Here is a 25,267-nt window from a genome sequence, read left to right as displayed (position 1 = left end):
GATTTTCAGTAGGTAAATTAATAAAACAAGCAACATTGTTTTATTTATTTATTAATTAATTTTTTAATGACAGGCAGTTGTGCTTGTTGTAAGGGCAGTCAGTCCTGCTAAGTACCATGCACTAGGGGTCCAACTAATGCATATTAGTGCTGATGCCTACATCACTGTACTAAAAAACATCAGTCACGTATTTACAGTGTCCCTTGTACCTCTGTATCGAGGTGTGCTAGAGAGCTGAATTATATAGTTAATAATCAGGGCCTTCCAGACAGCGCCTTAAAATTGCGTGTTCTGCAGGCTGCAGCATCTGTAAATCTGCAACTCCATGCCCTCTAAGAACCAAGGCTTTTTTGGTTAGGCAACCACATTTTAGTCCTGGTGTCCATATAAATGCACTACAATGCTATATTACACATTATGAAACAAAGTGCAGTGCAGCAGCTCACCGTGTGTTTGCAGGTTTTTGGTTAGCAGCCTGCTAGATGTCAGAGAGTCAGCCGGGCCCAGGGCTAGATGTGACTGGTTTACTATGGTAATCTCAGTTTTATTTTGTTAAAATTCAGTAACATATAACTGCCTCTGGGCCCAGTTCAGTCCTCGTCTCCTCACATGGTTATTCAGGAAATGCCCCAGGCATCTTCAGTCCTCTTGCAGATACTCTGTGCTGACCGTGCTGCAAAAATAGACCTGCCTGGAATACCAGGCTCAGCTAAATGGAGCAGCATGTGCACACTGAGGGTGGCTCTGATCAGCACTAACTTTGCACAGACAGGTTCTCATTGCTCAAAAGAGGGTAATTTCTGATATCTATGCCTTTACATTGACTTAGTGGCTTGGGTTAAATCGCAACAAAGTGTCTGTTGTAGTGTCACACACTCGGAAATGGAATGTCACTCATGCATACGGTGAAACCATGAACATGTCACACATAAGCAGTCTGAGAACTTTGCAGCTATGGGGCTTTCTCAACATGCGGAACTGCCATTAGAAACAAAGCCTATCGAAAAAAGATGTTTAAATTAAGTTCCACTGCAAACGTGATATTTCACTTTTACAGAAAGCATGGGACTCTAAGCCATTGTTAGCGTGAAATATTTTATAGTATTATGTCATTCCCTTATCCAAATTGTGATTTTATACTTCATTTCACACCTTTTTTAACAATTTGAGTGACATTTTTGCACTTGTAGCACAATCACTCAATAATGAACTTCATAGGCACGCAGCAGCGGCGGCGCAAGATGGCCACCACTTGAAGAGCTCCGATGCCTTGAACTCCATTCGTCAACGGAAGGACCGCCTACACGCAGCGCCCCCTCACCGCAACTACTGCATAAATAGTCGGAGGTGTTTGGGAGCATGCTGGCAAGTTTTCCGACCCTGTAAGGTTCTATTTGTCTTTTTATCGGCCCCGTTCTTTACCGCCTCATAGCGGCCGCCATTTTGAGCTCTCCCCGGCAGCATTACAATCGCTATGATGTTGCTTTCCCCTCAAGGGCTATGATACCTCCTCTTTTCTTCACACATGTCCAGGTTTTGCTCTCTGTTAGCAGGTCTCTGAACTTTTGGCCTATAATTTGTCATGTGGAGCAAATGCATTTCTAAATAGGTGAATGCTCCTTTTTTATCATAGCATTCCTAACTAGGCATTTATATAAACTGAGCGGCACCATACCTCCTTTTTTGTGAAGCCTCGCCACGAGATTAAGCGCTCACTTTTCTTTCAGTGAGTTTGGACTGTATATTATCGCTGCACCCTGTTTGATTTTTATCTTTTTTTATTGGCAATACTTCACTGCTCTTTTCTTTTACCACTCCTCATCATACCACCAACACTGTTTTTTTTGGCTGTTATTTTTACCGTTTGCATAATTGACGACTCCTCACACTCCTGATCTTTCCTCAATATGGATTCCCACCATCCAAATAAACTTCAGGGGGCTTCTTCTGGTGGTAGTAAAGACGCAGCTGCGGGTCCTGGTAAACGCTCCGAGAAGGACCCTCCTTCACCTTCTAAATTGCCGCTCCCTCTCACATTGGAGGATTTAATGAAGGAATTACGTCTCATTCGTCCCTTCATGACCGACACTGCGGCTACCCTTCAAAGGTTAGACGAAAAGTGGTCTGGTCTTGATTCGAGACTTTCTGATGTGGAACAAAAAGTCAGTGATGCTCAAGATGTTATCGCCGAAGTGGATAGTCTTACTAAAGAAGTCAGCTTGCTCAAAAAATCTACAGAGGATTTAGAAAATCGAAATAGGCGTAATAATCTACATATTTATGGTATTCCGGAAGGTTCTGAGGGATCCGATAGGATTACATTTTTGAAAACTCAAGTCCTTCAGATTGTTGGTCTGCCTAAACCCTTGGACTTCAATATTCAAAGAGCTCATCGACTTGGACCACAGAGTGCCTCCTCCTCAGCCAAACTCAGAGGTATTATTGCCTATTTTCTTCTCTACTTGGACCTCATGGCGATCCTTATTGCAGCCAAGCAACACAAGCAAATACTTTGGTCTGGCCATAGAGTTTTCTTTAGTCAAGATGTCTCCAAGCCAACAGCCAATCGGCAGAAAGAGTTCCTTGACCTTCGGCCTGCCTTGAGATCCATGAATGCCCGCTATGGGTTAATACACCCTTGATTATTCAAAGTAACCTATAAAGACAGAACTTTGAGTTTCGAAGATCCTGCTGACCTCCGGAAGTTCATTCATGCTCACAAAGGAGAGCGTATGGAACTGAGCAAACCTTAATTGTTTTATGTTGTCTTTTTGCTCTGTTTCATTATGTTTTAATAGGTAGTCTAAACTTTAACTATGTTTTAATTGTTATCTCCCTCATTTCTCAGGCCTCCCTCTCTCGGTATCGCTGTTGATGTTCCTCACTCTTGTTGCTCCCCCGTCAGTACATGTGCAACCCATTCCGCAGCAATTTCTTCCTATTGTTTGGTAAGTTCCCTTCCTTTTGTTTCATTAGTTTGCCTTCTTGTCTTTAGACTTTCTCCCGTTTTTATAAACACTAGTAGAAGGTAACCTTGTTCTTTTCTCGGTGTCTCTTCTCTGGGTGGTTGTCTTGTTCCTTGCCGCCCCCCCTCACACATCAATATTCTTCTTTACATTGTTCTTCATGACTGAAGCCTTCGAGCTTTCTGTCATCTTCTTGTTATCATCTCTTCTTGGGAGATTATGCTCCCCACCCTTGCCTTCTTTCTTTCCCCCTTTCTCTTCTTCGCTAATTTCCCTTTTCTTTCCGCCTTCTATTTGGCGTTTATGCTTACATTCCCATCGTTCTCTATTTTATTTTTATTTTCTCTTTCTTCGCTTCTTTCTTGGGTCTTTTTTTGTAATGGGTTTCTGGTCCTTTTCTTTTCATTTCGTAACGACTTTTTAATCTTCATCTCTCTGTCCTCGTCTTTTGCCACACCAAGAAATGTTATATATTTTCCTTCTTTTTCGCTACTCTCCTTTTCATACTCCTTTCCCTTTTACATACCTGTATCCTCTTTTGTTTCTTATACTTTCTTTTTTTGCTAATTTTCATATCTTTATTATCTTTTTTTACCTATATTCTTTAATGATTGTTTATCTATTCATGAATTCTGCTTATGAAAGGTCTCCGCGTTATTTCATGGAATGTAAAAGGTATGCGTAATCCTGTTAAGAAGCAGTGAGTGTTGTCCCACCTTGCTAAATTGAAATGTCATATTGCTTTGTTACAAGAATCACACCTCAGGTTACAGGATTTGCAGTCATTACGTAAACAATGGGTTGGTGATATTTTTTGTTCCCCAGCTGTAAGCAATAAGAATGGTGTTGTTATTTTATTCCACAAATCATTGACTGTTCATATACAAAACGAATCTAAAGACACAAATGGTAGATGGCTCCTCTTAGATGTTACAGTTAATAATACCCCAATGTCTTTTTGTAATGTATGCGGCCCGAACGGAACTGATTCTTCCTTTTGATCTGATTTTTCCACTCTTCTCTCCTCACACGCTGCTGCCAACTTGATAGTGGGTGGAGATTGTAACCAACTCATGGATCCCTTCTCGATCGAAAGTCTCAAACCAAATATATCCCCAACAAGATGCAAAAAACGTTCCATAAGGCAATTACTGCAAGAGGATTGGTTGATGCATGGAGAACGTCTCCCCAGATATTTTAGAATTTTCCTTTTTCTCTCCTGCACATAGATCTTACTCCCGCATAGATTATATTTTCCTCACACAACATACCCTGCAAATCATGAATAATATTGAGATTGGTTCCATTCTCATCTCTGATCATGCTCCTGTCATTTTAGACATTGATTACCCTTCCCCTACACCCTCAACTCGGCGCTGGCGCTTTAACAATTCTCTTCTTTTAGACCCTAATTTTTTGGAACAGTTTTTGCTCTTTGCTCAAGAATTCTTTCTTCATAATCTCTCTTCCGTTTCTCAATTTTACTTAATTTGGGACGCCTTCAAGGCCTCTGCAAGAGGTTTTATAATTGACTTCGTATACCAGAAAAAGAAAAAGGCCCTCTCGGAGTCTACATCTCTTCTTAAACAAATTAAGATGTTGGAACATCAATATTTTTCTACTAATTGCCCTGATATACTATCCACTCTTATTAAAGTTAAAATGGAATATAACAAGCAGTCTTGGGATTCTGCCTGTAATAATCTTCTTAGATTCAATGCAAAAATGTACGGTGGACGTAACAAAGCCGGTAGATCCTTGGCCAATTACCTCAAGATTAAAAAACAAAAATCAAAAATTGCTGCTATTAAGGATCCCTTTGGAGTTCTACATCTCTCAGATACTAAAGTTCTCGATTGCTTTACAGATTTCTATACCTCTCTTTACACCCCAGAATCCTACCCCTCATCTGATCTTATTGATTCCTTTTTTAAAACTATCCCTAAATCTCCGGAGAATCAGGTTGACCTTTCTTCCTTGAACAAGCCCATCACTGAACAAGAAATTATTAATGCTCTCTCCCTTTTACCCAAAGATAAGACTCCGGGTCCTGATGGCTTTACCGTTTGTTTTTTCCTTCACTTCAAAGCACTATTGACCCCTCACCTCCTCTCTTTAATTCATCACTTCCTTATCACTGGCTTATCACATGGTTCCTTTACGCAGGCTATACTCTGCCCGATACCTAAAAAAGATAAAGATCCATCCTTTTGTAAAAATTATAGGCCCATCTCTTGGATTAATACAGACTGTCAAATATTTGCCAAATTGCTCGCCCTACGTATTAATAAAGTTATCCCAGACCTTGTTAATATATATACCAATCCGGATTTGTCAAAGGTCGTTCTATCACAGACAATTCACGCGCCTTTCTCAATATCATCCATTTGACTCTCCTTTAGCTGCCATAACATTAGATGCTGGAAAAGCATTTGATAGGGTCAACTGGGAGTTAATTTTCAGTGCCTTTAAATGGCATGGTTTTGGCCCCCCTATCCTTCAATATATTCAATTATTATACTCATCTCCGACCACTTCCGTTTGGGTAAATGGTTGTCAGTCGCGTTATTTCCCTCTTCTTAGAGGGACTAGACAGGGGTGCCCCCTTTCTCCCCTTCTCTTTATCCTTGCTTTGGAACCCTTCCTAGAAACAATTAGACGTTCTTCTCAATATACGGGTTTTCAATTCCATTAACTTGATATTAAGTTCACCGCATATGCGGATGACATTCTTTTATACATTTCCAACCCATCCACCTCTTTGCCAGCTTTTTTTTCACTTTTACATGAATATTCGAAAGTCTCCGGCTATAAATTAAATGTAGATAAATCTGAAATTCTACCTCTTAATAAATTCTGTCTCCCTTCCATGTTTGCAAATACAGGTTTTGAATGGACCTCTAAACATATCAAATGTCTCGGTATCCTTTATGCAAACACCATCAAAGAAACTATCAAAATTAATCTTGCAGAAATCCTTAAGAAAATGTCCGCTCTGATTGATGGATGGTCTCCGTTATTTCTTTCATGGTGGGGCAGACTGGCTACCATTAAAATGATGCTTCTTCCTATTATAAATTTGTATTCTTCCATGCTTCCTATTACTCTTCCCCATTCCTTTTTTCGCGTTATCAACAGTTCTCTCTCCAAGTTTCTTTGGAATAATCGCAAATCTAGAATTTCAATGGCTCGCCTTCAGATGTACAAGGAAGCGGGTGGTGTCAATTTCCCTAATATTCAAAGTTATCACTCTGCCTTCACCCTAAAACAAATCTGGACCTCTTTATCGGCGTCCTCAAATCCATCTTTAACAGCATGGAGCTCGCTGGAACAAGCTCAGTATTCCCCTTTCTCTTTTCTCTCTGCTGCCTGCCTGTCCCAACCCCCGAATCATTTCTCTTCTCCTATTTTTAATCACTCAAAGGCAATAACTATCTCTCTGCTCCAATCTCACTTGCCCTCTGTTGATCCCTTTTTACGCACCCCGAATTGGTATCATAAATCCATTAAGATTAATAAACGTTTGTTATTCTGGAAAGAATGGATTGATAAAGGTATTATTACACCGCAACACTTAATGAAAGATGGATCTTTCATGGACTTTACAGATCTCCAAACCTCCTACAATATTTCCTCTTCCCATGCCCTTCACTACCCTCTACTCATAGAATCTCTCACTCGTCTCTCCCTCCAGGATTCTCCCACAACTAGTTCTGATCAATCTCCCCCTACCTTCATTGACTTCTCTGCCCAATTTAAAGCTTCTACCATATACAAAATATTATCCCACTCTTTGAAACCAAGGATCAAATCCAAATTAGAGCTTGTATGGGAAAGAGACTTAGCTCTTGTTCTCCCCCTACACATCTGGTACTCCCTGTGGTAAAAAATCCACAGTTCCTCTCGCTCCGCTAGCACCACTCAGACCTTATACTATTTTTATAACAGACTCTTTCTCACTCCTTGTGACTTGTTTAAAATTCAATTATTAGACTCCCCGAAGTGCTGGTCATGTCCTCACACTAACAGTGATTTCCTACATATGTTTTTCCATTGTCCTCTAGTTAAATCTCTCTGGTCTCATGTTTTGTTAAAACTGAATGATATTTTATCGACTGATGTTCCTTTTGAGATTTCTCATGTATTTTTGGGTAGCTGCTCCTCAGTTTCGGATGTTGATAGTACTGTGGGTAAGTTTATCGATCTATCTTTTGCTATTACTCTTCAAGTTAGTACTACAAACTGGAAGGACACTTCAAAAATGTCATTTCAAGCTTGGTGGAATTTACTTTGTCATCATCACAGACTGGATCGAACTTTTGCTAACTCTACTACTTTGTTAATCAAAAAAGACTTGCTGTGGCTGCCTTTAACTTCTTTTCTATCCAGGTCGAAAAATTAAGCTTGTGCATGCATTCTAATGCATTTGTTATTGTTTTTTCTTTTTACTCTTCTTGCTTCCTGTTTTCACCCATTGTTATATAACAGTCTTTCTTCTGGTTTTAGACCCCCCTCTTTTCTCTCTCTATCTTCTCACTCTTTTTCCCTCTTACTTTTCTTCTTTTCCTTCCCCCCTTCTCGTTTTAATTTAAAAAAAATGCATTTGATTTTGTATAGTTCTCTCAACTGAGGTGTGATTCATCTTTTACCCTATTGTTAAATTTATTTCAATAACGACACTCCTCTTTATATTCTATGTACTGATGTTTTACTTTGTTTATCACCTTAATAAAGCTTTCTAAACTTAAAAAAAATAATGAACTTCACTATTGAGCTCTTTTTGTGCACTGCAGTGATCTCTAAACACTTTCAATACACAGAAAACCTCCCAAAGTGCTACTGCTGAGGATTTTCCTGGCATGACTATAACTTTATTGTTGGATGGCAGGAACGGAAAGGAAAGGAAGAAAAGCTCCCCAGGCCAGTATTTTTTATCTTATCATTTTCCACTTAAAACAGTGAGCATAGTGAGTAAGTGTTAAAAAAAAAACTGTTCTAAAGCTGCTTTCCTGATCCATGCCTGATATGCAGTGGTAGCAAAGCAATGGTAAAAGTGGTAAACGTTAATATGGACGAGATCATACAAAGTCGCTTTTAAGTATCACTTTCAGGCCTCGGCAGAATTGAATAAAAATTGGCCCATATTTATCCCTGGGAAAAGTGGCAACCTTACTTAGGATAAGTAGTGACCTATTTTCTTTGCGAAACAGGTTCTTAATGTTTGCTGCACCGAAATAAGCAACTGAGTGAACTGTGACTCCTTTCTGACAGGCTTGTTGATGCCAAGAACTAGGAAGTTCATGGCCCAAACATTGGGGTAGATTTACTACACTTTGACATATTGCAGAAATGGGAGTGGCTGCATTGTGTCAAAGGGAAAGAATAGAAATATGCCATGTCTACTAAGATAAAGAGAAGTGTACGTTATGCTATTGTGTGCATTTGTGGCTTGTTCATTGGGGAGGGAAGGGTTGGTTACTCATGAGCCAGCACAAGTTGTCTATTTAGCCTACCGAAAATATCTCATAATTTTTTAGAAGGATGGGGTGAGTACATTTATTACTATGCGATAAATGGCAGCCATATGTCATATGTGACCTGCCAGGGCCTCTAGACTCCTGTCCACTAATGCAAATGTCAAGCTTTTTTGCTGAGCCACTATTTCACCTGTCTGGGGAATAGGGAAAGGAATTTGAGGTAGGTAGTGGGTGCACTATACAAATGTGAACTTATGTTTTTTAAGAAAATGGTATTCTCATGTTCTACTTCATTTCACTAAAGCTCTCAAGAAGGGATGGCTGTACATTGGAAATGTGATACCAAGATTTTTCATTTTTGAAGCCATAATATCTAGTTATAAGCTTAAATGCATGAATACATCTAACTATGTCAAAACATGCAGCAAGAAGTGAACATTCAAAAAGGACATTTCAAAATTTAATTTTCAAACATGTTCCTCCCAAATAGCAGCACTCATGATTCACCTTGTTGGTTATGTGCAGAGCTCTGTAACTAAGAAGGAGTCGTGCCATTGGTAGTGAGAAGGGTCGTGCCATCGCTCGTGAGACGGGGTCGTGAACTCAAATCCTGTTTTCCAGCAGTATTAATAAGGAACCCAACAAAAATGGCATACAGCCCAGTAACAACGTTTTGCAAAAGACCCAGATCTATACAGAGTGAATCCAGGGTGTCCCAGGCTTTATGGGAAAAAGAAAATATGTAATGTCCTCAAAAGATATAACCTGTAGTGGCACTCTAAAACCCTGCATTTTGACTTCACAGAAAACTTCCCAATGTTCTCAAAACCATGTTCTGCGACAGTGGCATTACTGAAGCAAGCCCTTCTATCCCAAAAGCCAGATGAAAAAATCTGAGGCTGTAACGGAGGCATCCTTCCAAATATGCTATTTGCTTGCAAAACATAAAAAAACATTTACAGAGGCAGAGCTGGTTAATAAATGTTTTCTTTCGGCAGCAGACATTTTATTTTCCAACTATTCAAATAAATCAAACATTATGAAGGAAATAGGGGCATTACAACTGTCAGATTCCACATGCACACGTAGAATTGTGTCAATGGGTGACAATGTTCTGGCACAGGTAATCAATGCAGTCAAATTATCCCCTTTCTTTAGCATTGCTGTTGATGAGTCAACAGATGTGGATGATGTGGCTCAGTTAATGGTGTGGATGAGGCATTTGGAACAATAAATCATTCCAAAGGAAGAGCTTCTCTGCCTTTTGCTATTGCATAGTCACCCAAAAGGAGGGGGTGTATTGACCAGCTTGTGTAATTTCTTTGAATATAAAAACCTGACATTTAACAATCTTGCAAGTAGCACTACAGATGGGGTACCGTCCATGATTGGACATGAGAAGGACTTTTGTATCAGTGTTAAGAAAAAAAAATCATCTTCACCTTTGATTGACTATCATTGCATAATCGATCAAGAAACATTGTGCATGAAAATAAAAGGACAACTAAATTATGTTCTGAAGCAAGTTGAAAGACATGTTAATTTTATTCCAGCAAAAGCACTCAAGCACAGACTTTTTAAAATTATTGCTGAAGGATGCCGAAACTGAATATGCAGACCTGTTGTTGCATACTAAAGTAAGGTGGTTGAGCAAAGGTAGAGTTCTAGAAAGGTTTATCACTTTGCTTTCAGAAATTGAAAAATCTTTTATCAGTAGATGACAGTCCTTCCTAGAATTGTATGACTTCAAAGGCTCACCATGCTTCATTTTCTGTGTGACATTTTCTCACATTTCCACACTCTCAATCTGGAACTTCAAGGTAGACAGAAACTTGTGTCCTCAATGTTGAGTGTTGTATATTCCTTTGAAAGTAAACTTGACCTGTTCCGAGAGCAGCTGGAAGATGGTTATCTCACACACTTCACCAGGTTGCAGGTTTTAACCCAGAGGGTTGAAAAGGCTCAGGAAATATTGTTGAGTCTTAATCTGTGTGCTTATCTGGAGGACGTTTCTGGGGACATTAAGAGGCATTTTTCTCAGTTTAGAGTTCTCACCCCACTTCTCAGGCTTGTAGAAAACCCATGGATGGTTAGTGCAAGGAATCTCAAAGCTGTTGAACTTCTTGGTTTGAAAAGGGCACAAGCTGAGATGGAACTAATTGGCATGCAATTCAGCTCTGTGCTCAAGTCCTCTTTCTTGGGGAAGGAACCAGAATATTTCTGGCAAAGTGTGCCCTCTGAAAAATTCCCTCTTCTTTTTATCTTGACACAGAAAATACTTTGCATTTTTGGCTCCACATATGTGTGCGAGTGTTCCTTTTCCACAATGGGTGTTCTAAAAAATAAACTAAGAAACAAACTGACTGATGCACATCTGGATCACCACCTGAGACTTTCACTTTCTGAAAAGGTTTAGAGTACTAGAAATTAATTGCGGACATGATAAAATTAGTGCGTAAACTCTTTACCTTGGAAACAACTTTTCTTGCATTCTGTCTGCCTTTGTACTTACTGTTTTACATTCACTAAAAGGCTTTCAAATCAGAGTAACACTTCTTATGCAGCATCAAGATTGGGAGACTTGCACTGCAACTCTTGTACACTGGAGAACACTCTGAATGTCTTCTTTACTGAATCTATTCATGTGTGATATAAAGGAACTACTTATAACTCAGCTGCTTTCTGTTTTTGAATATTAATCTGATTGACGTTTCTTCAATATTGCCAGTGATATCTAATAACCAGAATGCGTTAAATACCTAACCGGAATGCTACTTTTTGAACGGAATAAAATACATTTTAAAAAGTGATGGGTTGAATGTACTTCCAATTAACAGAGCTTATCATTCTTACATCAATGTGTGAGATTTATACCACAGGGGGCACATTTTCTATGAATTAATAATCATCATCATCACCATCGTAATCATACTCCTCATCTATCTTGTCCAGTTTGCAGTTTGGAGAATTTCAAAAGGGTCTTCAGGTGTGTTCAAGAATGCATGGAACAAATGCATACTCTAGTCCACATTGTTGCTCAGTGGCAGACTCGCTCTTGTTGAATGAACTTCTTGCATGATTCATCTGTACAAAAGGCTCTAGACAGGCCAAAGTTTACCTCCCAAGTGAATAAGAAGCACAGTAGCAACATTCTACTATGAAATAATAAACCAGGATCTATAATGTCACTTATTGTCATAGCAGGCAAATTGGAGTTACTGACAATGTAGAAACTGTTAAGTATTTTCTTACCGGTATGCGTCTTCATGTGTTCATCAAAGTACTGCTTCATGTTGAAGTCCTTTCCACACCACTGGCACATAAACTGCTTATGTCCAATATGGATACTCATGTGTGACCGCAGCTGGTACTTGTACTGGAACCGCTCGTTACAGTTCTGAAACAAAGCAGAATGAGGCAAGAATGAAGATTAGCTTTGAATCTGACGAAGTAACCCTCTGGCATGGGGGAAGGGAGTAACAAGATTAACCAAAGTTAGTAATGCTTCATATTAAACTTTAAGTGAATTTCAGTTTTTTTCATTATACACTACATTCAGCTTCTATGAAAGTCTATCCTAACTTTACTATGAAAGTGTGCCATAGGAATGTATGACATTACAACAAAAACTATTACAAAACGGCCAATACAACGCAGTTTCCATTACAACGCATGCCACTAGAACGCAAACCATTACAACGCATATTCCATTACAACGAAAATTACTATTCTAACACTGCTGGGTGCTTACCTCAGGGAAGGTGCTGGTCACTGAGGGATATGCATTGTAATGGCAGGCGTTGTAATGGATCCTGTCTTGTATTGACCATGTTGTAAAGGCATTGCGTTGTAAAGCCTGCATTTTAATGGATGTTTCCAGTGCCCTAGCCCTTGCATACAGCTAAACGGGCTGTCCCTGAGCCAAACCAGCTACAGTGGTTCAAATGTTGCTGCGGGGGGAGGAGCCTAGCGCGCAACCAAGATGGCCGCATAGGCTTAAGGCTCTCGAGGGCCTCCGCAACCTCCCACGTCTATCCTGACTAAATCCTGGTAAATTTGACGGGCTTTTGCTGATGCATTCGCGCTGAGGTGCCACCCGTTTTCCGAATTCTGATCGGACGCCGGGAACCCGAATGGTTGCCCTCCGAAGTTTGCGGCCTGCTGGTGCCTAGGTCCCGGTCTCGAGTTGGTGAGGTGCCCGGGTACGAAGTGAACAACAGCGGCATGCAGGGCTTGACCTGCCCCGTACCCCGCACTTTCACTTTCGTTTTCAAGTCTGCTGTTTGAGATCGGCTGAGGGACCCTGGTGTTTCAGAGGAGCGCGGACAACGGAGTGTCTGGCCCGATCTTCGGACTATCCACGGACGTCCTGCCTGCGATCGCAGTGTCCGCTTAACTTAGCCAACGGGTCCCTGTCCCTGGCGCTGGCGGGTGCCAACCTTGGTGGCCTCCGGACGATGGCGGCGAGACTCGAAGGGGACAAGTCGAAATCTAAGTCAACCCGGAGGGGATCCTATGCTCAGGCCAACAACATGGACCGTTACGCGCAGCTAAAGGGATCCCCCGCTGGCCTGCATAAATCGCCTGAGCGGTCTAAAGAGCTGGCGGGCCCGGCGTCGGAGTTTACCCTGCAGGACGTTATGGGCGCCATTGAGGAGATGAAGGCTGCTGTGGGTCAGCGATTTGATACCCTGGCACATAAGTTGGACGCGGTACTGATCGATGTGAATTTGGTCAGGGCAGATCTGTCCAAAACCAACGAGCGGGTCGACTCCTTGTCACATGCGGCGTCGAGCCTAACTGTGGACGTGGCCGCCCTGCAGACGGAGGTCCGTCGGTTGCGGCTAGCCAGTGACCAGACTGATCGTCGACTTGAGGATTCGGAAAGCAGGGCTAGACGGAACAATGTCCGTATCATCGGAATGCCGGAAAGATCGGAGGAATCTGCTGCTGATCTTTTTGTGGAGGATCTGGTGATCAACCGTCTCGCGCCCAAGGGATTGAGCAAGTTCTTTGCGGTGGAGCGGGCCCACAGGATTCCGGGTGGTGCGCCCAAAGTGGGTGCTCCCCCGCGGCCTATAATCGCTCGACTTTTTAACTTTCGGGATAGAGATGCTATCCTTCAGGCGTCGCGGGTGGCTGGGCCGCTGAAGTTTGAGAACTCCAATGTCAGCTTTTATCCGGACTTCACGCAAGCGGTCCAGAAACAGCGGCTGGGATTTTTGGGTGTCAAGCGGCGCCTGAGGGACATGGAGCTGAAATACGCGATGTTATTCCCTGCGAGGTTGCGGGTTGAGTTCCAGGGTCGTTCCCACTTTTTTGATCGACCGGAGGCGGTTGGTGACTGGTTGGATGCCCTACCGCGGGGACAGGATCGAGACGATCGGGCGGAGGAGAGCGGACGGGATGTGGTGGAGCAGGACTAGAACTTGGTTCCTGGCGATGGACTAGATTGACTATTCATTGCACCGTGGCTCAATTACACTCTAATCCGGCACATCATGCCCTTCAAATGTCTGGGGGTTGCGGAGAGCTTTTTGGGGTCCTTTCCTCCTTCTGGGGTTCTTTTGTGGTAAATGTTAGGGCGACAGGCACACTGCAAGTTGGGGGGGCTGTTCGGGCTCAAGCAGGGGTGCAGGGAGGGGGGAGTTGTGGTTTTGGGTCTGTGGGGGAGGGGGGTTGTTGGGGATGGTTGTTGTTTTTTCGTTTCGCAGGGCAATGTGAAGTTGTTTGCTGATTTCTCCGGGTTGTGCTCTCCGGGATGTGGGATTCATGTGCGGGAGCGGGATGGGGGATAGGGGATTGCGAATCCTTTCGTGGAATGTGAATGGTCTGGGGGACAGGATCAAGCGCGGGGTGGTGTTACAGTTCTTGAAGCGGCTCTCGCCCGACATCGTTTTCCTGCAGGAGACACATTTGGTTGGGAACTCCTTCCAGGCCCTAAATAGGAGGGGCTATCGCCTGGCCGCTCACTCTGGCTTCACTTCTGGCTCTAGGGGAGTGGGCATCTTAGTTAGGACCTCCCTCCCACTGGCAGTGGACGAGGTGCTTCACGATGATAGGGGGCGATATGTGGCACTGGTGGGAAGATGGGAGGGTAGAACCATCTCACTGGTGGCTGTGTATGTGCCCCCGGGGTTGCAGACGACTACATTTGCTGACTTGGGGCGTTTGGTTCTGGGGCTTCCTGGGGGGGATTTGGTGCTGGGTGGAGACTTTAATGCCGTGGTCTCTGGATTGGAGGACCGTCACCCCCCCAGGGATCTCCCTAGGGCTCAGGCCTGGTTGGGGAGTTTTTTGGACACTTTGGGACTGGTAGATTGCTGGAGAATGATGCACCCGGGACAAGCGCAGTATACCTTTCACTCGGGGGCCCATGGGAGTCTCTCGAGACTCGACTATATGCTCATGCCGGCGACCCAAGCGGGGATGATTGGGGAGGTGCGTCACGTAGCCAGAGGTATTTCTGACCATTCCCCTATATGGTTGCAACTGAGGGTTGACCCTGGCACAGAGGGAAGAGTGGCACCTATTGGCCCCTGGTATCTTCGTAACCCTAAGATCCGCGCGGAGTTGGTCAAGTCCACTGATCACTACTTCACTGATAATGTGGGGTCGGTGTCGTCGGCCGTCTCCCTATGGGAGGCTTATAAGGTGGTGGTCAGGGGGCAGGCCTTGTCTCTTATCTCCCATTCTAAGAGGTGCGAGAGAGCTGAGGTGGTTCGCCTGGAGACTGAAATAGCTGAAATGGAGGAGGACTTGGAGCGTGGAGTTACTGATGAGAAATTGCATGTTCTCAGCCTCAAACAGTCAGATTATAGAGCGCTAGTCACGGAAGCTGCTAAAGGGATGTATAGAGAACAGCAAGGGCGTCTGTATGACGTGGGGGATAAGGCCGGGAAGTTGATTGCTTGGTTGGATAAGAAGGAGAGAGCGTGCAGGGTGGTGCCCGTTGTGGAGAGAATGGATGGAGTTCGTGTGACTGACCCTGTTGAGATTGTTGACTGCTTCGCGGATCACTTCCGCGGGGTATACTCTCCGGTTTCCGTGCGTTCGGAGGAGGATTCTCATCTGTTGCTTCGTGACATCGCACTGCCAACCTTATCGGAGGCGGATGCAACATTGACGGAGGCGAAGTTGTCGTCGGATGAGATTGCTTTGGCCATTCGCTCGATCGCGTCTGGTAAGGCGGGTGGTCCTAATGGTCTTCCCATTGAACTATATAAGTTACGTCCTGATAAGATAGCGCCGTATCTTCGTGACATGTTTTCGGCGGCACGTGCGGCGGGCTTCCTTCCCCCTGACCAACGCCTCGCCACCATAGTGGTGATACACAAAGATGGGAAGCCGCGAGACCGCTGCGCCTCCTATAGGCCCATTTCGCTGTTGAACGCAGAACCCAAAATTCTGGCTAAGGTGTTGGCTAACCGACTGGTTCGGGTCGCGGGCGACTTGATTCATCAGGATCAGTCCGGTTTTATACCCCATCGGAATACCGCCCTAAATTTGAGGCGGTTACACGGTGTGCTGGCTAGAGCCGAGTTTATACGGGAGCCGGCCATCTTGGCATCTCTAGATGCTACTATGGCGTTCGACACTTTGGAGTGGCCATATATTTGGGCCGTTTTGGCAAAATTTGGATTCGGCCCTGAGTTTATTGGTTGGGTAAAATTGTTATACGCTGACCCACTGGCTCAGGTGGTGGTGAATGGTGGGGTGTCGGCTCCCTTCGCACTGGGGAGGGGTACGCGACAGGGATGTCCGCTATCACCCCTTCTCTTTGCGCTTTCTTTGGAGCCTCTCGCCGCCTGGCTGCGTTGGGAGCCGTCGTTGCGAGGCATTAGATGGACGCCGGAATTCGAAGACCGTGTCTCCCTTTACGCGGACGACATCCTTCTATATCTCACTTCCCCCCGACAGTCACTAATGGTATTGGTGGACGTGTTGACTTCCTTTGGCCGTAACTCCGGCCTGGTTATCAACTGGGCCAAATCGTGCGTCTACGTCCTCTCCGGGGAAGCCCCCCTCCTGCCGCAAGACTGGGGTTCAAATATTTGGGAATCTTTATCTCACTGGATCCCGCGGTCCGCTATGAGCGAAACCTTCTCCCTCCCCTCCAGCGGCTGAAGGCCGACGTCGCAAGATGGCGACGACTGCCACTTTCACCGCTTGGACGGGCGGCATTGTTCAAAATGATGTCGCTGCCTCGCTTTTTGTACGCCTTGCAAAATACTCTGGATGTCGTACCGGCCCGCTATTTCCGGGAGGTTGAGGGTCTTCAGCGTCAACTGTTTTGGGACGGGCGGCCGCGGATTGCTCTCGCCAAGTTAATGCTTCCTTGGTACGATGGGGGGGTTGCACTCCCTGATATCAAACGATACTATTGGGCGTCTCAGTTGGCGGCTGTGAACCACGGGATATATGGTCCTGCCTTAAACCCGGCGTTCGAGATGGATAAATTCCTGCTTCCAGGTGGGGATTATAATAGGGCGCTGTACTCGGTGACCCCGGACACGCGGCTGACGGGACCCACGCGGGTGGCGGTGCGTGTGTGGCACGCGGCGAATGCTGCGATGGGGTGGAGGGATTGCTTGACTCGGGCGACGCCGCTGTATGCCTCTGGGCGGTTGGGCTGTTTGTGGAGATCGAAAGGCTTTGAGAAATGGGACATGATTGGTATATGTAAGGTGGGTGATCTTTGGGTGAAGGGAGCTTTCAAAACGTTTGAAATGCTTAAAAAGGAATATAAATTGAACGAGAAAGAGTATTTCCGATATGCTCAAGTCCACCATGCGCTGTGTTCGGTTTTTCTGGACGCTGCTGCCATCCCAGAGTATTCTCCACTGGAGGATAGAGTGTTGGATGGCTATGTGCCCGACAGCACTATTTCTTTGATTTACAAGAAACTCATCAACGATCGCGCGGACTTGCTGCTCCGTCTGAGAGAGGCATGGACAGGCGATGGCTTAGAGTTGGATGATGAGGACTGGGTGTCGGCGGTGGCCTCCCCGAAGGAGGTGGCGATCCCGGCCCGCCTCCGGTGTGTACAGCTGAAGATCCTCCATAGAGTGTATGTCACAGGGCCCGGTTTGCTGCGTATGGGTTATTCAATGGATGGATTGTGTAAGCGTGGATGTGGCCTGCCGGGCACGTTCCTTCATATATTGTGGGAATGTCCGGAGATTGTGCGATTCTGGAACGGTCTCCATACTGTACTGGAGGGGGTCACGCACGTGGCCCTGTTGCCAGAGGCTAGGAGATGTTTGTTGAATGTCTGGGAACCGAATGATTGCAATGCGGCACAGACGCAGTGGGTGACCTTGGGGTATATGGTGGCTAAGCGTAACATTGCACAGCTATGGGGCTCCCCGAGGCCGCCCACGGTTGATGTATGGAAGGAGAATATGGACTGGTGTATGTTTAGGGAAAAGACGGTGTATGTGGCGAGAGGTAAGCCAGGGAAATGGAGTAGGGTATGGGGTCCGTGGAATTTATATCGAGGCCGTATCTGCGCCCCTCCTTTGCCATTAGAGGTCGATATTGCTTTGACCCCCTAGCTGCGCATTCTGCGGTAGTGTGTAATGTGTGTTCCATGCTTTTTTTTCCCATTGCCCCCCTTCACCGCTTCTGGACCAGAATCGTTTTGGACACTGTATGTTGTTCCCCGTCCTGGGAAGAGCACGCTGCTATCTCGGACTCTCATTGCCTTGAGTGTGTGTTATGTTTAATAAAAAATGAAACCGTTGTCTTAAACCGCAAAAAAAATAAAAAAAAATAAAAAATGTTGCTGCGCACGGCCTTTAGCAGTGCACAAAGGAGGTTTGTCAACTCTTGCTGCACATGGCTTTTTTGCTGTGCACAGCATGGGTTGGATGCATGGCCATGCCTTTGGCAATACCCTTCGCACAACTCGTCACTGGTGACCAACCAATTCTTTTTAGCCTGTCAGTGTTTGTAAACCCACACAGGTTCATGGACACATGTTGGACCTTCTAACCTCTCTGTAAAATTAGCATATGGTCCAACATATGTCCACAAACTGTTGGTCATGGGAAGCTTAGTTTCCACCACCCTTGCTCTCAACTAACAGTAATCGTTGCGAAGGATCCCCTAGTCCACCACAAGTTATTCAATCTTTTGCTCCAGGGAGTCTCTGGATTTGTTGATGGCCTCCTGAATTTGAGCCAGTGTGATGTCTGCTGATGCCTCGGCAGCAGGACCCCAGCTATCTCCGCTGCCCATTCTGATAGGTCATCCTGCAGTGGTGCAGAAGCTGGGCCAGATCTAGGGCCCACCGTGGACCCTTGGAGCATTCTAGTGTGCCCTATCTCAAAGGAGACCATACTCAGGCTAAAGTACCCCCACCAGGGGTAAATGGAATATCTCACTCAGGCATAAATTGCACCAATAGGGCACCCTACAAATGGAGGGGTGCTGGACCCAGCAAAGGCGGTCCCAGGCACAATGTTTGGGGACCCACATTCGATTTTCCCCCAGCCACTAACCAGTCAGGAGCACAGCAAAGGCCTAAGCACAGGGGGGGCACCCCCGTAGCAGCAGTGGTCTCTCACTGGTCTATCATCATTCGAAGTCGCACAGGCGAGGATAGTTCGCTTCCCAGAAACACTGGACCCCAACCAGTCACTCACGGTGGGTCACAAGAGTTCTGGGCCCTAGCAGCCACATTAAGAAATTTCACTCACTTGTCCCTCAGGTCCAACACTTCCCCTGGGGGCAGCCCCATTCAGAACCCATGGCCCAAGCCCCCCAATGGGCTCAACGTCACCGCCAGGCCTCCTCCTGCAGGCTGCCACCGAGGCTGCACTCATGTGGGGAGGAAGCCCTTCTTCTACCACCTATCACGGCAATATGGTGCGCTGAACGTGGCGATGCCCGGGGTCTGGGCCACCCCACTGGGCACTGCCGGCGGCACGCTGTGGGCCCCCTCCATTATCACCCCACTCAGTCACCGACTGAGTCCTGCCTCACTGTTGCTGCCACCTCAATTATGCGCCATGAGCAGAGTCCCCAAGTCATCGGTCGGAACCCCCTGCACTTCTGGGGGGGGCCCCGCTATAGGCGAGAAAATCTTAGGCTACCGTTGCACTCCAAGCACCCCTGACTGCCCTCCAATTGCTCACTGTGCGGGCAATGCCCCTCATTTCCATATGCGGGTGCCAGCCGAGTCACATAGCATCATGGCTGCCACCACCATTTTGTGCCGTGGGCCCACCGCAGCTAAATGCCCCAAATTTGCCTGTAGGAACTCTCTGCTCCTCTGAGGAGGCACCACTGCTTACAGGAGGATCCGGAGCACCACGCCTCTCCCTGCGCCCTCGTCTATCCCTCTGGGCTCACTGAGCTGGGAATGTCAGAGTGGCATACTAGGAGCTCCTCTAGGGTGTGGCCATCTTGCGCGGCCCTCTGCCATTCCCACGTCTGTGCATATTGTGGATGGACATGCAGTTAGAATAATTCATCATTCATAGTAATGTTTGCCCATGTTCAAGTTTACAAATATAATTTCCAAACATTGATTAGTGACATCTTTGGGGCGCACTTCTTGTCTCAAAATATGACTTCATTGTTCTGCCCATGCCAAACGGCTGGATACTTTTATAATTTTGAAAGACTTTCTTTGGTCCAAGTTGTTCATAGGTTCATGTAACTGTTTTGAGCTACTTCACTTTTCGCCAAATCTCTGGAAGATCCCAATTGAAAATCCTGTTGATCCCATGAGGTTGAAAACAAAGTTTAAACATTAAATTGTTCTATACTAAATTCCACATGCTTGAGGATATGCCGTTCCAATCAGGGTATTCGAAATAGGTTAGCCTTTGGTTACAACTTGCCAAAGATTGAGGCAGAACTGGATTTTTCATTCCTTACGGATAGTGTCATGTAAACATAATCAGGTTGTGTCATTGTATAAAATATATGCATAGGATCAAAAACAAAGTGTCAAAAGTTTTTAACTCTTAGCTACTATCAATCCTGTGCTTAAAGACCTATCTCTCTTTAGCTTACCTTTTGACAATTATGAACTGCATTCATTTCAAATCTCACTCCTGTAGCTGGGCTGTGGCTTATTGAGAGTTGTCTTAGAAATGTAACCTATAATTTTAGGTATTGCACCTCTTAGCACAAAGGTCCTGCCAAAATCTGGCAGGGTCATCAGGCACAAACACCTACACCATTCTATGGCACTGAGGGAGCATAGACCACTCACCCTGCCAGCCAACCAGCCTCACCTGTCGTTTGAAACCCTTCACAACTTCCACCCCTCTCCCATTTACTGAGAGCATGTGTTAAGTAGAAGCATTAATCCACACAGAATTAGGAATGCCATGTTTAATATGATTTGGGAAAATGGGTTCACAACGTTAATACAATTCTGTGGAGGTTACCTCATAACTGCAAGGTACTGACAGGGTGTTTCGGCAGAGTACAGGTGATTTTGGGTGCAGAGTTTGAACCCTGCCAGTACTACGCAACTCACAGAGTTGCGTAGTGAGTTGCTCTCCTGGGATAGAGAAACTATATCCTATAATGTTGAACAACAACTCCTCCACTTCAATTCAATTATTTCTAATGTCCTTGACAAGGCAGCTCCCATGAAGCTACAATCTAACCCTTTGAAAACCACTCCTACAGACTGGTACTCTTCTGCTTTGCGACATGAAAAGAGCTTATGTCGTGTATGGAGACTCTCTCATAATGAGCAAAACAAAGTTAGTTATAGGATCGCCTTGACCACATATCATAAAAATATTTAAAAGGCCCGTAAAACTCACATTTCATCTTTACTAGATCAAGCTGGAAGTAACTCGAGGATGCTTTTTCAAATTTTGAAAACTTTCACTAGTCCGAAAGCGTGTGAAACTACCGACACTTTTTCGCAATCTCTATGTGATAATATTTCCTTTGTGCAGAAAGTTGAAAATATTTACCAGAAGATCATATTGGTAAATTCCTCCTCCTCCCTTCCTATTGTAGACTATTCCAATTATATAAATACACACTCTCAACTACACACTTTTCCCCCTGTTGCCAAAGTTATATCTCTTTTAAATTGTACCAAATCAGGCTCTCCTCTTGATATTATTCCTCCTAAAGTATCCTCTAAATTCTCGGTCCAACTTGCACTACCCATTTGCACCATTCTCAATAGTTCCTTGAGCTCTGGTAGTCTCCCATCGGAATGGAAGCATGCTCAAATCATTCCCATCCGCAAAAACCTTAAGATTCACACTTCTGAGTTGTCTAATTACCGCCCCATCTCTTTGCTTCCCCTACAGGGTAAGCTTATAGAAAGACACATTAATAAACACCTATCAATGTTTGTTGAATCCACCCACTCTCTTGATGTCTCTCAATCGGGCTTTCGGGCCAAACATAGTACAGAGACTGCCTTGGTAGAGGTGACTGATAATATCAGGCTGGCATTAGACAACGGTCAAGCAGCACTTTTGGTGCTGCTTGACCTTTCAGCAGCATTTGATACTATCTCCCACCAGATTCTGTTGGAGAGGCTACAGGATTTAGGAGTTCAGGGACTCGCTCTGAAATGGCTGACTGATTTCCTGACTAATAGAACGCAGACAGTCACCCTGGGCCCTTTTAAATCTGCCCGATACCAGGGGAGTCCCCCAGGGCTCATGTTTGAGCCCTACCTTATTTAATATCTATGTGACCCCTCTGGCGAAACTTATGAGAAGTTTAGGCTTCAATCCCATCTCCTATGGAGATGATACCCAACTCCTCCTCACCTTCGACAAAAATAGACCCGACATCCAACAAATTTTTTTCAAGGGTATGATGGCTATTCCCTCATGGATGCAAAGTAATTTCCTTCAACTAAATTCTGAAAAATCGGAAATTATGCTGTTTGGTGGCGCCGCCATCTGTTGGTCCCCTAAATGGTGGCCTGAGGAGTTGGATACAGCCCAACTCCCAAAGAAGTGATCAAAAATCTTGGTGTTAAAATTGATCAAAGGCTCAATTTAGACGCCCACGTCAACTCCATGATTGGCACCTGCTATTACGTTTTGGGTTTACTCAGGAGAATCTTTCCCTTACTTCCTCTTGCGTCCAGGAAAACATTGATACAGGCTTTGATCTTGAGCAGAATTGATTATTGTAATGCTCTGCTTCTTTCGACCAATGAAGCTTCCTTAAATAAACTGCAGGTTGTGCACAATACTGCGGCTCGCCTAGTCACGGGAGCCCCGCTCAGGACTCCCTCTGTGCCCCTATTGACTCAGCTTCACTGGCTTCCAGTAAGGAAAAGAGTGAATTTTAAGATAGGCTGTATCGTTTTCAAGGCCTTAAACGGCCTCGCTCCGTCCTAGCTTTCTAGCAAAATTAATAACTACATGCCCTTACGCTCTCTTAGGTCAGGTTCTAAACGGTTACTTTCTATTCCCAGAATTAAATAATCGCGGAGCGGCGGTAAAGCCTTTTCTTATTTGGGTCCGGTTTTCTGGAATGAACTACCGCAACATCTCCGGGATTGTACAACCATCTTTCATTTCAGAAAACTCCTCCAAACCCACCTCTTTTAACCAGCTCGCCGATGCAGTAGGCTCATTACAAGCGCAGAGATACCCCTCGGGGTGATTCAGCGCTATACAAGATCATAAAATAAATAAGTGGCTCGCATGTGTTGACTTTTCTTAAAATCAGCATTCATTCAATTGTTTTAGTAATCATACTGTTACCATGAACTTTCGGCCTGTGAGACCGGGGTTTACAGCCCGCAACGGACCCTGTACTTGGAAGCGCTGTCACAGCATCAGGAAGAGGGGAGGTTTCATTAACCCCCAAAGCGCTCAAAAGCACCGTCACACTTCCCGCTGCGCGGGACCACGAAGTTTGGGCCAGTAAGACCAGGGAGTACAGCCCCCAATGGACCCTGCACTTGGAAGTGCTGTCACAGCATCAGGAAGGGGGGGGAGGTATCATTATCCCCAAACATGCTCCAAAGTGCCGCTGCACTTCCTACTGCATTTTACCACGAACTTTGATCCAGTGAGACCGGGGACTACAGCCCCCAACAGACTGTGCTTGGAAGTTCTGTCACAGCATCAGGAAGTGGGAGGTGTCATTAACCCCCAACACGTTCGAAAGCGCTGTTGTACTTCCCTCTTCAGTGGACATGTGCGTGTGGTGCACGGGCCAAGGGCGGGCCCGTCCTGCGCCTGTCAATGCCTGGAAAGAGGGTGGGCCACCCATCTTGGGCCTACTAGAAAAGGTACTGTTATAACTCAAAACTGGTGTCCATTTCCGGCATTTGCTCCTGTTTCTTAGTTGGCCAATTATTATAACTTGGTGCACATTCTCGATGAAGATACTTACTATTGGCTCTGCTTACATCAAGGGTAGAATGCCTCGCTACTATTATATGCCCTGAAACCCCAGACTAATACTTGTATCTAGTTCCAGCTAAAAGGATTATGAAGTATCCTTAGAGCTAGAAGTTTTCACAGTGTGACCAATTGTATTCTTCTAGTGTTTCTAAATGTTAATTTTTTAGATACAGAGTGGCACCGAACTTTTTTGTTTTTTTTCTAAGGCGGGTGACTTACATAATACAGTCGGTTCATAAATATTTGCCTGATTATCTTTGCCCTGATCGTCCCCTGCAAGACTGTTGATTTTGGGGAAATCAGAAAAGCAAAACATGCTGCTGAAAACTGTACCCTCAATGATAGTGAGGTTCTAGTTGAGGAAGTGGAGGGTTTGCTGGTCGAAAAAGATAAAAGGGCTGTTTGATGTTCAACTAAACCCAAAACCCATAAAGTCATATTTAACCAAACCACTCTCCAGTGTGAAAAAAGCAGAGGAATCTGGAGTGTCTGCAAGTAATAAAACTAACGGCAAACCCTCTAATATTGCTGGCCCACACAGCTGAACCAGCTCCTAGAATTAGGCGGGGTGATACCCAAATATTTCCACTCATGGCTATAGTGTATAAATAGGTTTTCAGCTTTGCTCCTGCTAAAAGAGCCCCCTTTTACTAGTGACCCACTATCAAGTGATCAAAGCCCACATACAAATCAACCTATAAAGGCTGCATCTAAAGAGATGCAGATGATGTCGTTCAGGGAGGAAATAGGTGATCTAGGAAAAGCCATCTCCTTCTTTACGCAGACCCTGACAGAAGTGGATACATTATTAGCACTGAAGGGGAAGTTGGATAGGGGGGAAATCTTGGAGTAGCCAGAAGGACTAATACTGTGATTTCCTATCCTAATGTGCATAGGAAAAGCACCTAACAATGCATTTCCACTCCCTCCCCCATCATTTCATCCCGTCACTTCTAAAACTGCATGGATAGAACACCCCGCCAATCATTATTTTATTTTTTTGCATTATCAAATTACATATAGCAGCGTGCACAGGTGTGCAAGCTGCCGCAAAACAGGATAATACAAATGATACAGGCTTTTATCCCAGCCACCTTGTTGCAACTTGAAATAGACAACTAGGTGTGAAGAGCAATATTCACATCACATGCGTGATTATTTACACTCAGAAGACCTGTAAACATTACAATCATTAACCCCTTCGCCGCAGCGGGAATACCGCCGCGGCGCTGGGGGGGGGGGTTTGGGGGCACTGCGGTGGCGCCGTGCTCATGACGGAACCACTCCGTCATGAGTCACGGTTGAGCTGTGCTCATGACGGAGTGGTTCCGTCATGACTCCGCCCAGGGCGCTAATCGCCCGCACAGGCGGGGAATTAGCGCCGCGTGGGCGGAGCGGCCGCCAACGGCCGCAGCATGACGGAACCACTCCGTCATGAGCACACGGCACCCGTGGC

General features: G+C 45.2%; 1 protein-coding gene across 6 annotated transcripts in view; it reads right to left on the bottom strand.

Annotated features, from left to right (window-relative positions):
* Positions 1-25,267, bottom strand: part of ZBTB47 (zinc finger and BTB domain containing 47) — a 296,077-nt gene that overhangs the window by 17,187 nt on the left and 253,623 nt on the right. For all 6 annotated transcript variants that reach the window (XM_085628788.1, XM_085628787.1, XM_085628792.1 and 3 more), the window contains one exon: positions 11,696-11,840. In XM_085628788.1, coding sequence (XP_085484914.1) covers positions 11,696-11,840 — 145 coding nt within the window. The remainder of the gene's footprint in view (positions 1-11,695; positions 11,841-25,267) is intronic.

Source organism: Triturus cristatus, chromosome 10 (genome assembly GCF_964204655.1).
Source record: "Triturus cristatus chromosome 10, aTriCri1.1, whole genome shotgun sequence".
Classification (NCBI taxonomy): Eukaryota; Metazoa; Chordata; class Amphibia; order Caudata; family Salamandridae; genus Triturus; species Triturus cristatus.
The sequence above is the reverse complement of the archived record's forward strand: the minus strand, read 5'-3'. Positions and strand labels throughout refer to the sequence as shown.